General features: G+C 35.3%; 3 protein-coding genes across 3 annotated transcripts; 2 read left to right on the top strand and 1 right to left on the bottom strand.

Annotated features, from left to right (window-relative positions):
- Positions 1 to 64: 64 nt before the first annotated feature.
- LOC108832766 (probable receptor-like protein kinase At1g80640) lies at positions 65 to 3,082 on the bottom strand. The gene is made up of 10 exons (XM_056995811.1): positions 2,710 to 3,082; positions 2,322 to 2,471; positions 1,947 to 2,152; positions 1,745 to 1,877; positions 1,511 to 1,574; positions 1,324 to 1,420; positions 1,060 to 1,162; positions 651 to 769; positions 468 to 557; positions 65 to 384 (listed from the first exon to the last, which is right to left on the bottom strand). The coding sequence occupies exons 1-10, from the start codon at positions 2,849 to 2,851 to the stop codon at positions 256 to 258; spliced, it is 1,233 nt and encodes a 410-aa protein (XP_056851791.1). The 5' UTR covers positions 2,852 to 3,082; the 3' UTR covers positions 65 to 255.
- A 7,219-nt stretch (positions 3,083 to 10,301) lies between these two features.
- On the top strand, positions 10,302 to 11,662 carry LOC130500873 (uncharacterized). The gene has a single exon (XM_056995816.1). It carries the CDS (start codon positions 10,395 to 10,397, stop codon positions 10,965 to 10,967), a length of 573 nt encoding a protein of 190 aa, XP_056851796.1. The 5' UTR covers positions 10,302 to 10,394; the 3' UTR covers positions 10,968 to 11,662.
- Positions 11,663 to 12,719: 1,057 nt separating this feature from the next.
- On the top strand, positions 12,720 to 15,327 carry LOC108821784 (uncharacterized). Its single transcript, XM_018594782.2, has 5 exons — positions 12,720 to 13,258; positions 14,395 to 14,451; positions 14,548 to 14,607; positions 14,693 to 14,761; positions 14,855 to 15,327. Exons 1-5 carry the CDS (start codon positions 12,863 to 12,865, stop codon positions 15,047 to 15,049), a joined length of 777 nt encoding a protein of 258 aa, XP_018450284.2. The 5' UTR covers positions 12,720 to 12,862; the 3' UTR covers positions 15,050 to 15,327.
- The last annotated feature ends 298 nt before the right edge of the window (positions 15,328 to 15,625 follow it).

Below are 15,625 nucleotides of genomic sequence, written 5' to 3'. Positions count from 1 at the left end.
GGCTTACAAAGTCCAAAGAATGGATTCTTCTTCTAGATAGTGGTTGGTGACAGTTCAGAGCAAAGATGCAAAATGATAAATAGATAATAATTGTTTAAATAGCCCACAAATATCGAATATTTACTTGGTGAAAAATGTATAATATAGGCAATTTACAAATACAGAGAATACCCCTGGGAAACTTCTCTTCTCGCATTTTTCACCCCCAAGAGTTCTGCCTAAATACAAGCAACAATTTATTTGCTTTTAGGACGATCATGTTGTTAACCGGAGAGTCCCTCCTAGCTCTACCGGAACCAGTGGAACAAGTGAGTGAAGAACATCTGTTATCAAAGGTCTATAACTCGGTTCTGGCTGTACACAAAGCACTGCCACAGCTGCTACCTGACCAAAATAATTCAACAAAGGATATTGCAACTTCAACTGGTTTTACATTTTAAATCCTAAACCATAAAGAAGTCTCGAACCTGGTATAAATGCTTATGATCCATTGTATCTTTGATAACGGGATCAACGATCTTAGGAAGCTTTGATCTATCCGTAAGTTGAGGCATTGCCTGCAATGAAAATGCATTACACCATTAACCATTGCTTTCTATTATTTCATTTACTTATATAGTAGTAATAGCATCACCCTAAACCGTCCTTACCCAAGTGACAAGAGATTGGCACTGAACCGAACTCAATTTCTCAACCGGCTTTCTTCCTAGCAACAGTTCAAGTAGAACCACCCCGAATGCGTAAACATCACTTTTATCCGTTAATTTACCTGAGTAACATAATCATGTTTATAATTTAACAACCATGCTAATCTGGTAACTAGACTGATAAGGCGATAATCACGGTTTTAATGACCCGCTAACCACTCTCTCTAGCCTCATAATGATTGCATGTGATTAGTTGAAATCAAACATCAATACGATTTGCTTTTCTATCACAATGTTATAAAAGAGAAATTTAATGTTATGGGCCACGCGAAAACACATTATGATAACTATAAACGAATACATGACAACGAGTCAAGTCACCAAAAATGGATTGGGAATGTGAATGTTTTACCATCTAGGAGATATTCTGGAGCAACATAACCAAGTGTCCCAGATAGTTTGATGTTGTTCTTGCCGTGCATCCCGTTCGTTACCGCAAGACCAAAATCAGAAATCTGAATGTATGATCGATCACAAAAAGTCATGTTTTGGATTGTTTCTTAACAAAACGATTCTTGAATAAACAAAACAAGGACCATGATTTAGGACTAGTTACGAATTGTATCCGGTTATCTCTGGTTTGGTTTGATCATAGATTCTGATTTCAGTTAGTTACCTTGGCGTTGAAGGAAGAATCAAGGAGAATATTTGACGATTTTATATCTCTGTGGATAACCGGAGGGCGACAACGCTCATGTAGATACTCTATACCTCTGTTTCCAAAAGAAAATACGGTTTACTTAAACCATACCAATAGAGAAAACCGGAAAGATGATTGTTAAATGTGGTGATATTGATTGTACCTTGCTGTATCAAGAGCAATCTTCATCCGCATGTGCCATGTTAAAGCCGATCCCCGAGAAGGCCCTTAACCATTAAATGATGAAAACATTAAATGTTATGAACTTTTGATTATATATAGAACAAGAAGTTATTTAATTAATCATTTTCATGTGGTCCCATGATCTATTTTTTATCTCATCATCTCCTAATATATCAAGATCCCATGGTCTAAAATATATAAGATCTTGTTTTACCGTGTAACTGTGCATCCAAAGATCCCTTTTCCATCAGCTCGTAAACGATAAAACTCGAGCTGATTTCACTTGTATGTCCCAAAAGCGAGATGATGTTCGGATGGTGAATCTTACTCAATAGATCAACTTCGTTCTGCAAATGAAAAAACCGGACTCAGACTCTTCAATTATAACCTACCAGCTAGGACTTGTTTTTGGTAACCTGAAACTCTCGTTTTGCTTCTTGGCTGACGTTTTCGATTTTTTTAACGGCTGCTAGAGTGTGATTGTCTAAGCAGGCCTTGTAAACTAATCCAAACCCGCCTCGTCCTATAAGATTACTGTCTTTGAAACCGCCTGTAGCTTTCTCAAGTGTCTTGTAATCGTAGGACTGCATAAAACCCTTCTTGGATATTGAAATCCCACTCTCTTCCACATATACAAAACCAATACATTCACGTATCAGAACAGATAAACACACAGGTTGAAACTTTGATACCAGTAGGATCAATGTATCCAAACAAAAAATCTTGTTATAACTGTAATATTAATATATTTCATTCTTGAATTAGTATGGTGAAAAAAAAAAGAGATTTACCTGAGTTCTTGGTGGTTTTGGTTGATTGATTAGACCGATAAACAAACCAAAAGCATAGACAACAAATAACTATTAGTCCTAGCGACGAGGAGCTGACTATAAGCGCGATTAAAAGTTTATTTTGTTCTTGGCCTCTACCCATTTGGATTCCTGAGATTACAAAAAGCAAAGAAAGAAACCTTGTTGAGATCTTCTGTGATTAAGAAGGGAGTTTACTTGGGATACCAATAGTATAACTGATTAGAGGATACGTACAAGATAAGGCACTCCACTCAAGGAGCAGCTCAAAAATATAATTGAAAATCAAATTTACATTGGTTTTCGAAATTTATGTTACTTACCAACACATATCAATCCCAAAAAGAAAAAAATAGAGAGAGAGAGATACCTGGAGAGAAGGAAGCCATGGAGGTGTAAAAGGGAGAAGGAGAAGGCTGTGAAGCAGGTGGATAAAATGCTGTACAAGCATAGACACTACAGAGGAATTGAATAACCAAGACCTTAAGAAGTAGATGAAGATTCTTTCTCATTTTGCCTAACAAAATACTTTCGGATTTGATCCACTCTCAAGACTTGTAGGATTTTCAAGTTGAAAAGAGAGACTGATGAGATCTTAGAGATTTACAAAGGGAGTGTGAGGAGTCTTTATCTCTCTCACTAATGGAGATCTCCTTTTAATTTCATTTCCTTTTCTTGTGTCTGCATAAAGGAGGGAAAGAGAAAGTGGTTTTACAAAAAAGTCGAAATCATTCTCTTTAAGTTCTTTACTTCTTTATCATCAAAATCTAACATGTGGGTTTGAATGTGATAGTTGTTACAGCAAATATCTTTATTTCTTAGTTTACAAAAAAAAAAATTCTTTATTTCTTAACTAATCAGTGCAGTTCAAACGCAATTTATTACGAGCGTTTGAAACATATTGTTACTGATCATTTACATTGGACCAGTAGTATCTTTTAAGTTGAAAGATAAGTACAAAATTTAGAATGGTCGGTCATATGATCATCTGACCATTGCATGAAAGTTTGTAGCCTGAAAGAGTAGATTTACTGACCAGACAACGACAAAAAGAAGTTGATTTGCTCAAAAAAAAAGAACTTGACTAGTTGCCAAACCGACAAAAAGAATCCACTTTATTGGTAAGTATTTTCCCCCCCATTAATGTTAAACTGTAGAGAAACTTTCTTTTCTTCTTATTTGTTGTTTTTTTGGTGTAATCTTCTTATTTGTTGTTGTCCTCGGAGTCACAAACAGTTGTTTATGTAATGATTAATGAAAATGCCAATACATATAGATAAAGAGACACTTTAACTTTTCAAAAGTCAACGGATCTAAATATAAAGTAATAGCAAAACTAAACACAAGGACGCTTGTGGAAGAATTTTTTTTTGCAAATACTGAATCTAAAATTAGTGTGAACATAGTGAAATGGCACTCTTCTATTTTTAAATGTTTGTGAGACTTACGTTATAGCTTCTAACCTCTAACCACTATTAGAATGTTTAGATATATTTTATGCAGACAGAGTACTGAAAATCAACCATAATAAAACAACTAACTAATCAATATATTGTAAATCTAAAATGTTTTAGTGTGCAATTTACACCTATAAGTTATATGACATATACGAGTCCCCAGTGATTGTCATGTGTAACTTCAGTTGCAACATATATTTCTTAGTTTATAATTTTAAACATAAACATTAATTGATGGATACAACGAGGACTATATACGGCAAATAGCACGATGCAACATACACGGGTGTGTAAATGTTTAAATGCTCTATTTGAGAAATATCCGCATGCATGTGGCACAAATTCAGTTGGATAATGATCCAAGTTGACCTAGAGGACGGACATGTGAAAAAAAAAATAGAAACAAACATAGACCAAGAGCAAAAAGGAGAACGAGAAGTTAAAACCTTTTGGATCTAAACTTTTGAATTAGCTGAGGGGGATTTTACTCGAACGCTCTGTCTGTCTCTCACTCTCTCTGAATCTTAAGAGTTAAAGGTTACAAGTTAATAGTTGAGAAAAGGTTACAAGTTAGTAAAGAGAAAGGACCCATCTATGGGTTTCAATGTAACTCAACCAAAGAGTTGATAAGAAGGTGTTAGCTACGGATAAGACATTTAAGTATTTAACGGCCCAACATGCTAAGCAATAATTTCCATTAGACAACAAACTTAACGCATATGCCGAGTCGGTTGAACTTATTATGGTTTAGTGGTTACGTGTGTTGTGTCCCTTTTAGATGTGTCTTTTTATGATCCCAATCCATAACTTTCTCGTTATTTATTTTTGATGGGTTAATGGTTTTTTTTTTTTTTTTTTTTAAGGTTCAATAACCAAGTAACCAAGTAGTGTTGGTTACTTGGTTATAAAAATTGTTGGATATTTTCTTACGCAAGTTCTTAACAAAATTCAGATTAAGTTTACACAGCCAAAATAAACTTAATTTTGAATTGATATTTACATGTTAAGGTTCAATATTATTTAATCCACAATGATAATCACGCCAGTGGAAATACGATCTGTAAAGTTTACAGTGTTTTCGATTTATGAACCGACCAGCCAGGGCCGTCTCAAACTTTTCACGGACCCTATTCAAAAAAAATATATATGTTTTAATAATCTGAAATAATTTTGATTCTTTTTACAAAATACCACTATAATATAAAATAAATACATTAATTTAACTATTTATAATGTAAATAACACCAATTTTCTTGTTATTAATGCAAAAATATTGATCAAATCACTGAACTTGATTATTTAGCATTTTTAATGCAAAATTACGATCAAATTATCAAATTTGAACATTTTTTTAACTTTTCAGTTTTTTACGTTTATTATATCCACGATCAGAAATCATAATCTATAAATATAATAGAGTAAAAAATCTAGATAGTAAGCTATATACTATTGATTGGACAAGTCACTCTTTATATTGGCAACAGTAGTTGTATGTTAGCTATATTTTCTTCGTGTTTGCTATTTTTAATTAAAAACGGTGAAAAAATTATATTTTTTCTCTGTATTTATAATCACTAATTGATAATTGTTTCCTAAACATAATCAATTAGAATATCAACTTTTTATACTACCATTGAATATTCTAACACACATCAACAACTATTTATTACTTTCCAAAATTTATAATTGATATAAATACTAATTACTGCCTAATTTATTGCCTTTCTAGTTGGTTACATAAAAAAAATTGTAATTTACATTTATTGGTTATAAATACGAAAACTAAATTAAAATATAGTTATTTCTGATATTTATAAATATATGATTTTAAATTTATAACTATTAGTAAAATAAAAAAAAGTTATAAAATTTTGGACCCTGTTCGACCGTTCTACTTGCACGTGTTAAAAGACGGCTCTACGACCAGCGGAGACATTTATCTATTCTATTAATTCTCCAGCATGACCAGTTGATAAAAGCAGTGTCCAACAACTTCAAAATATAATTGCATTAACAACATAACGTAACTGTATAACATAATATGTAACTGCACTTAAAAAACGTAACCACCCATTTTTTAAAAAAACGTAACCACCCCTTTTAAACAAAAACGTAACCACCTTTCATAATTAATTGAACTCCTATTTTATGGGCTATGCTATACAAACAACAAATATAGAACTCATATTTGGTATCTAATTTATATGACCAATATAATAACAGACTACTAACAATGATTATATCCTTGAAAGGCTATACTATGTAGTGCGTATATTATATGCATGCAAGCCCAAAAATATATATGTTAAAATAAGAAATTTGAAAAGCAAGCATAATCTATGAATACTATAACAAACAACAAAGTATATTTTTACAAATAAAACCATCTAAGTTGATATTATTATGGAAGTATTATTTATAAAATTATATACTTATAAAGAGACCAGTGGTATTATTTATAAAAAAATGTATAATATTTTTCTTAAATAAATAATAAGAGATCTTAATAATTGTATTAACGACGTATTAATAATGTAGTTGGATCATACCTATATCAGTATTAAACATTTTTTTCAAAACATGTCTTCGGTTTTCGGTGCTGGTTGAATTTGATATTGATTGTGGGATGTAAACTTTAAAAACCGCCCGACTATATACGCCAGGTCTAATAGAATATGAGATTTTGATTTCTGAGTCGATTTCGCGTCGGGTTTGAACTATTCTTCACTAATTATGTTAGCTAACTAATAAAAAATATAATATGTTATAAACTTTATGAATAAAGTGTGAAAATAATTTATGATATGTATATGGCACAACTGTATAGTTGTGCAACTTGACATATTTAATACAGTTACCAAAAATTATTCATTCTATTAAATTAATATTAAACAAAAATATGAATACGAAAAAATCACAAATATAAAAAGTAATTTTCTCCGAAAAAAGTAAAATAAAAAATATACCCGCCTCTGAAAAGACGGGTTAGAATTTAATATCAATCAATACTATTAAAACATGAACATGACCTATTGATATAAGTGTGGTCCAACTATCTTAATAGTATCGATTAAAAAAAATATTAATCATTTAACAAAACTATTATATAAATAAAAAGACAACTATTATTAAAAACACAAATACAAAAATTAAATTTTAAAAAATGTAAAACAAAAAAATATACCCTCAATCTAGTAAACCTTTAATGATGGAGGACCATTATGGAGAAGACCACAACGGTCCAGGCATGTGTAGATGAATTATAAAACGACAAAATATTTTTCACAATATTTGTTGAAATAAGGGTGATCAGTTTAGTAGTTTACCAGAAGACAATGCACATTTTTTCTTCATAAATAGTTGACATAATCTATTTGACTCCTCAGTGGGACCGGACACCAAAATAATTTGAGTTGCTGTGTTTTATCTTCACGTCTTCATGTTCTGCAACTGATGAACTCACCCCAAGAGAACATGATACTCTTGTACGGCTGAACAAAGGTATGGTCCTCAACTATCACCGGCCTGTTACATCAGGGACTTAATTTAAATAGAAACTAAATTTTCGTTTCCACAGAGTTCCAATCAAATGTAAAGTTAAACCAGGAGCAGGAGGCATCTGCTTTGGATACTTCAATGAATGCAGCTATCACTACGACAGGTGAACAAGGAGATACAGAGGTTGCAGCCACGACCAAGCACCCAAGACACCGAGCAGGGTGTTCGTGCATTGTCTGCAGCCAGCCACCGAGTGGGAAAGGCAAACACAAGCCGTCATACACTCGTACTGTGTGCCAGGCAGTGAAAAGGCGGTTCAAGACCCTCATGCTGCGGAAGCGGAATAGGGAAGAGGTAAGGCAGGCTAGCCAGCAGACGCAGGCAGAGTGCAGAGATGAGACAGAAGTCGAGAGGATCCCAGCTGTTGAACCAGTAGCAGGGGGAAACATTGACTTAAACTCAAACCCAGGGGCTTCCCAAGTGAGCATGATGAGTCTTCTGCAAGCTGCAACATTTTCTCTGAGACATTTCTGAAACAAAAAGCTGTTCCAAATACAGCAGCAGAACAGCAAAGTAGTGATATGGTAATTAAGGAAAGAGCACGGTTCTTCGTCAGCCGCATAAGGAGATGACAGAGATACGAGTGGAGCTCTTGAGCCCCTGAACTAACTAACTCCTTTATAATTATCCATGAGTATTGCCTTGAACTAACTACTGCCCCTTGGATTTTTCCATGAGTACTTATTCTTCAGAGGTATATTTATATATGCATACAACCTTGTTCAGTTTTCGTCCCATGGTAGAGTGGTTAAGAGTATTCTACCAAGTGTGGATCCAAGAAATGAGAATTTATTGTTTCTTTGTTTTATTGTCTTTTTGGATTTTGTTTTGGTTTGGTTTTCTTGTGCGGGATGAGGCTTGAGAGAAACAGTAGAGATGTGAATCTTGATTGAGGTTTTGGAAATGCATAGGACAACAAACATAGTCCTGGGCATTTGTAACATACTTCTTTTTTTGGACAACATGTGTATACTGGTCAAAACCTGAAAACAACCAATGATTCTATCTAAGACATGGTTGCTAAAGTTTCATGTTTGTCATTTGTACCACAAAATTGAATCAAGTTTATGATTCCGGGGCCAACGGTTTGTCCTGGTTTAAATTCTGTACTTTTCGGTTTCTTAACCGGTTTAACAAACCGAAATTAGATTATCAATCCCCATCCTTTATAAAACAATAATTGAATTGGAGGACGTAGGAACAATTAATACATTTTTAATATTATTATTTGAGCCGACCTAAGTTGAGTCGGCTTGATTAACTTACTCCGAAACTACTCACACAACTTCACGCCATTCTTATCGTCAAGCTACACGTGTGTTTTTCTTTTATTTACATGAAGTCGAACACATGGATTTTGCCTTCTTTCCTTTCAGTAGAAGGCAACCTACCTCTATTTATGAGTAATTAATTACTAGTACATAAATATCTATGTCCATATGCCTCCAGAATTAACAATTCCGAGTTTTTAAATATCATTCCTTAACAAAAAGATTATGAATACAAATATAGATTACATACATAAAAAGATGACCAAGTAGTATTGTAGTAGTAATCAAAAGTTTAATACTATTAAAAAAATATAAAAATGGCATGGTCAAAGAAGGTAGACGAGTAAGGTGTGGCAGTAATGTGAATAAGTTGAAATACGGAGGGCGAGTTGATAAGAGAAAACTCGAGTGAATAATGGAGGGGAGAGAAAAAGGAGGAGATAGAGAGAGGTGGGGAGCCTGGAAGTAGACCCACAAACGCGTAAGAGTAACAGGTTAGGTTTTGGTAAAGCTGAGGTCGTCTCGTCGTGGGTTCCTCTATCCACCCTAGATGGAAACAACTTCGTACTCACGCGCCCCATTTCACGTTAAAAATTTAATTATTATTTTTGGTCGACCACTTCTTTAAAATGTTGCTTTCTCTTATCACCTATTCCCAACACATTTTATAATTGGCTCTTATTTTTAAATATAGTATTACTTAAATCCGAAATATCTGAATTTTAATGAAATGAAATCGAATCCTATTATACTGTATATCCCCAGTTCATTCATTTTTTTTTTTTTTTTCAAATATGACTAACCATATACCAGCTTAGGAGGGTTTTTGACGAAGACGGTAGATAAATTTGTATGTAAAATAAACAGTGTATCTATCTCAATAAACATGTTCAATACATTTTCGTTGGAATGGTAGAATAGTTGTTTTCGTGTTTACAAAAAGAAAAGAAGGTAGAATAGTTGTTTTGTCCTTCTTACTACGATCTAGCATACATATATAATGTTATTATAGTTCTTAGAAATACGATTATGGATGCAATGTACGGGAATAATGTAAAGCTGTCGACAAAAAAGAAGAAGAATAAAGTAAAGTTCACTTAAAGTTTATATATATAGACTTATTTGATGTGTAATAATGAAAGCGACAAATGCGCACTTAAAAAGATAACTTGCTTTGATACGGTCAGGCAAAGCTGCTTTCAAAAGCTAAAAATCATTTTGTACTATTTGAGGATTTTGTTGAATTATAAACAATTACAATATAACAATAGCCTTTACAGTAAGTATCCCCGACAAATCGAGCTATGTTACGATTTAGATGAACCATAACATTTGGTTAGGTATATATCAAAACCGAATACATAAACTTTTTGTACTAGACAACGTTTCTAAATCAAATAGGCCCACATAGTTATTGAAGAATCGAGTTGGAAACATACCTTGCCGTATTAATGAGTTTCCTTCATAAAGAAAGCAGAAAGGCAATTACAGTTTTCAAGAAAAAGAAAAAAAAAATAGAAAAAAGAAACAAATTAGTGAAAAAAAAGAAAAAGAGAAACAAATAAGCGCGTGAGTTACACCAACGAGTAAGCGAAAGTAGGTTAAAAAACGTCTTAAGGCTATCGTGGGCATATGCTGGTAACTCTCATCAATCGTGTATAAAGCCACAACCTTCGTCTTCTCCGTCCTCCACCACATATGTATTATTCTATCATCTCTCCTCTTCTTCCTTCTAATTTATTTCCTCCTCAAGAAATATTCTTGAAACAATGGGCGTAGCTGTTCTAAATCCACAGGACTGTCTGAAACAACCTTTCTCCCACATGAAATACCCTCGTAACCATACCGTATCATGCCCCAACAGGCAGAAAAAACCGGTTTCAAACCGAACACGCCGGAGTCCTCCACGTAACCAGACCACCAGATCTCCTCCCAAAGCGCCTCCTCCTCCTCCTCCTCAACGCTCTGCCGTATCTTCTTACGTCCCAAAGGGAACGGTTAAGAAGAGTCCAATCGCTGGTCAGGTTAGAATCCTGAAGCGCGGAGAGGAGATCCCTAAGAAGACAGCGGATTTGGTCGTGGAAAAGCCAGATCTGGTCTCTACTCAACGGATCGGACCAGATCCGTGTCTGATTCCGAGCCAGATCCGTCTCTCCGACCGCAAATCGAAGAAAGCCACCGTTCCCCCGTTTTACGCAGGTCCCGTGACCATGACCTCGCCGCCTCCGAGCGACGTCCCTCTCCCTGCGTTCTTCACCACCACGAAGAAGAGCGTCTCTTTGTTCCAAGCCGCCGAGGCTACCAACCGTCTCATCAGTATCCTCGGCATCGTCGTCGATTGAAGGCGTATGTATGTATGTCTCCTCTCCGACCGACCGATGATATCCATTTCTATTTCAAGTGTTTAAACGTTTTCAAAATTTCCCGATCGTCCGATTCGAATCTACAACAAAGCATCTACAGATTCGACGAATCTTAGAAGACGAGGAAACAAACGCCATCTTCGTTATGAACCATTTTCGTATCTTCCCTTATTTTTTCAAGGGGCAAGGTCGAAATATCTTTCTTAACAGGTCTTAGTTTCTCTTTTCTTAGGGTTTAGTGTTTGTGTAGGAAGTATTTGTTTTCTTAGGCTTTTGTAATTTCTAAGTTATCTGCGTCTGTCTTTCGGGTTTCAATTCGGTTTTTTAGTCCTAAGTTCCTCTGGTAAATTATAGGCTCGCTTTTGTGTTTTCTTTTCTTTATTATCGAGTCTCTTGTTATTCCTGAAGGGTCATAGAGGTGTAGCCTACTGGTAATTACCCTTTCGTTGTGTATGCCCAGTATTACAGTTCTATGTATTTAATAGTAGTTGTTTAAGGTCGTCATAGAGGTGTAGCTACTGGTTAACTACCTTTGCGTTGTGTATACCCAGTATTACAATTCTATGTATTTTAATAGTAGTTTAAGGTCAGTCGAGTCTGATTTGTAATATGAACTTATGTTTCGATGTAAGCAGTATTGCAGTTCTCTATCTATATAATATAATCGTTTTTCATTTCCTTCTCTACATATTTGATTATGCTGAACAAGCTGAACAAATGAAACATGTTTGAAAGAAACAGTTGGTTCTTTGATCTGCATAAAGATTATTTCAACACCAACCTTGTTTATATTCTAGAACTCGGGTTTATGCTTAACTTGATTATTAACTGTTGGCATGTATATACTACGATGATTCTCATTACAAAACTAAGTTTCGAGGAGAACAAATTGCAGAGCTCTGGTGCCTATATTACACAGTCAAATAGATGGTCACGAACTGTATGATTTGAAAAGTCTAATTATTATTGAACCACTTGATCCTCTGACTAACTCTCCAATTTGATCTTGACTTTGGAAAGAAAATTCAACAATCTCCGATTTTCCTCCCTTTTGTGTACATACATACAGCTATGAATGTCATCGTATCAAATTTTTGACTAATGACATTTGGTAGTAGGCCCAACTTTTAAGATACCTTCTCTAATAGATGGGCAGCCCAACATTGACCCGATTTAGGGCCCATAAGTTGAACAGCTTGCGTTAAATTGGTGAAACAAATAAAATCCTAATTCGAAAATTTTGCAATGTTAAAGATTCATTTGAAGAGTCTACATTGGAAATTTGACAGAAGAAATCACAAGTTTGGATATCTGATACTATTAATGGCACAAAACAACTCATCTTTTTTTTTTTTACATCGTGTCAAAATTAACGGTGGTGAGGGACCTTGGTATAATGACAAAGGTAATTGGTACTGCTTTGTTGATTTTCTACCTAATTAAATATGCCAGTTTAATAATCTCAAAAGTGTGTTTATTAGGAGAATCTTCACACATAATTTTAGATATACTTTACCACAAGGTCCCACAATGTACTTGATTATTTAATTGAGAATAATTCCAAATATGCAAATCCCATACCCTCCATCTAGCATTTTCGCATCGACCTTAAAATGCAAAAAAAAAATCAATATATAAAAATACAATGAAAATGAAAATAAAGAAAAAGAGGAATAATATAGAGAGAGCCTCGTATATAACACCATCCAACTATCGTTTTTCTTCCTCTATTTCGATAAAATCAACTTCCCTCTGTCTCTCTTCTGTAACTTGTCTCCTCCTCCTCCTCCTCCTCCTCCTCCTCCTCCTCCTCCTTTTGTATTGTATCTGATTCCCTTTTTCTTCGGGAGCTTTAGATTTGATTAGTTAGCGTGATGAAGAAGGTTATATCGGCAGCAGCGGCTAAGACGGTGCTCAAAGACGAGTGGGTGGCGACAGCGATGACAGACGACGAGATGGTGGTAGAGCTTCTTATACGACTAAAGCACGCGGGGACGGTTGTTTCGGAAGATCCAGCGACGAATCTTCCTCCGCTGCGGTGGGGAGGAGTCCGTCAACGGCGGTCACGGACCTCAAGATTTGGCGGCGGCGTTGCCGTTTCGTTGAAAAAGGATGTGTATTCCGCTAGAGGCAGTCCGAAGACTCCGCTCTCCTGGAGCGGCGGATCCGGAAGCGGCGGCGTCGGCGGTTCTGCGTCTCCCTCGGCCGATGGATTCGAGGACACCAGTCTCCTAGCTAGCTGCTCCACGTCTACAGTATCCGGATCTAAGGTACCTTCTCTCTCTCTCCTAGAGCGATTCAACTCGATTTAGTCTTCTCTCCATCTCCTTTCTTCGCTATGCGATCTCGCGGGTTTTTTATTTTTTTCGATTTTCTCGGTAAATCGGATTTCGCCGTCCGCCGCGTGTTCGTAACTGTCATGATCTTTCTCCTCTCTGTGTCATCTTTTTATTATTCTCTACTAATCTTCGAACGGAGATTATTCTATGATGAAGCCATCTCTCTCAAGCCTTAGCTCTTGATTGGTTAGTCTCTTTTTTTTTCTTTGTCAAAATCCACCGGCAAATAATCACCATGCGCTGGACTGATCTCCCTCGGCAATTACGGCGGAGCCAGCCACCTTAGTTTTCTTCTCTTACATCTAGGTTAAACGCATTCTTCCATTTCCAAAAAAAGTCAGAGCTTATTTAACTTTATTTTTCCTTTATTTCCTTTCACACTTTTTATTTCGATGATGCTTTTGTAGTTTTAAATATTTTACCACAAGCTTAAGAGGAAATTCTTTTTAAAAAAAATCTGGCGGTTTGCTGTTAATCGTCTTCTTGATTAACCTAACTTTCCGGTTTGAACCGGGGATGCAAGCAGATCTTGCCGTGTGGGGCGTCTGATAATTGGCCGGTTCAGGGGTGATGATTAGGAACCGGTCAAATTTAATTTTGTGTCGAGCAAGGAACAATAAAAGTGACTTTTAGATAATGCGGTAGCAGTACAGCTAATTGGTCAAACGAGCGCGTTAACTGTTACGTTTTGAGGAATAATACGACAACGTTTTGGGTGAACGGTTGGAGAGGCAAGTGAATCTTGTCGGAGATCACGTGATCTTAAAGAGTGATGACAACTGATGTCCACATTTACACGTGATTTTCATTCATCCCTTCTATAAAATTATTTTTCATTTGTATTCGTGTTTCAAAAAGAATAGATTTTTTTTTTACATTTTATTCTCTGAATATTTTGTTTGAAATTTCTATTGTGGGTAAAGAATCTTTACTCTCACGTTAAAGAAGATGTTGTGTTTGATTATAAACAAGTAGAAGATCTCAAACCCAGTTGTCGTTTACTCTTCAGCATTTACTCGTTTTGTTGGAGCTAATCAAATGCGTTTTTTTTTTTTTTTTTTTTGCAGGATTTTCCCACAAACGAAATCACCAATTCTTTCTCCAAGAGATTGAAGATAAAGAAGGTATACATGGATAAAAATCCCAAACTGGAATCGCAATTCTTAAATCTCTTAGTAGTGATTACTGAGCTGATAGATTTGTTTTTGATATCTGAACAGTCTTCTGAGCTTAAATACCAAGAGAAGTTAAAGTTGAAGGAAAGAGTCGACCTTGAAAATGTAAACATTCTCTGTTCTGAGCTTTTTGTTAGGATCTCACTCATTTCCATCATATTTCTAACAAAAAACGGTCTCTGGTCTACAGGATATTGCAAGTCTCCGAGCAAGTTTCGACGAACAAAACGTTAGGAACCACAGGTTGAAGAGGATCAAGGTAAACATTTTGTTAGCCTTCTGATCTGATCTTCCATGTTCTTCTCTCTTTTTGTTCTTGACTGAATCAAAATCTTCTGCTTTCTTGTCTCAGCTTGATTTGAGTTCAGGCCGTGTCAAGAACGAGACTCCTCAGGTTGATCTGATTGCTAAACCACAGGGCGAATCAAAATCTTGCAGAGCAGAGGACAATAAAACCGATAGCTCGGAAAATAAGGACTGCTTCTTCTTCCTCCCTGATTTGAACATGGTACCAACCGAGGACGAGATATTGTATGGAACTAGCTAAGAGGCTTATCTGAAGACTTTCGATCTCGATCTGATTACAATCATGAAAGGAGCCAGAGAGACTTGATGAACGTAATAAGAGGTTTCATTCATTGTTTTCTGTCTCCTTCCTTCTCGTGGGTGGAAATTTTAGGTTCTTTAATTTTTTTTCTCTCTTTTGTCCCTATTCGTTGTAGTTAAAGCTGTGTTGGAAATTGTGTTTTTTCTGTCAACGAAAATTGTGTTAATGACAACTAATAGACTTTAATCTTTTCAAACCTGTCCTTTTTATTTATCTAATCTCTATATATCTTATCATAAATTGACATTAAAACCCTTGTTCCGCTCAACTAACCCAAGATAGCTAATTATCTCATTAGCCATGAGCCATGACAATTCGCTACCAGTATTTTTTTTTTTTAATTCTTAACTTGTGAGGTAATGTTATTGGTGGTTCGTCGGCGTGTCTTGGATATAAATAATGTCAAATTTGTCTCATCGGTCTTTTGTCTGGATCCAAGTTAATTATTATTGTCGAGAAGTTTAAAACTTGGTAGATAATCTTTTAGTGGATTTGATGGTAATTATACTTTATCAA

This window comes from Raphanus sativus, unplaced genomic scaffold (assembly GCF_000801105.2).
Source record: "Raphanus sativus cultivar WK10039 unplaced genomic scaffold, ASM80110v3 Scaffold0053, whole genome shotgun sequence".
NCBI lineage: Eukaryota > Viridiplantae > Streptophyta > Magnoliopsida > Brassicales > Brassicaceae > Raphanus > Raphanus sativus.
The sequence above is the reverse complement of the archived record's forward strand: the minus strand, read 5'-3'. Positions and strand labels throughout refer to the sequence as shown.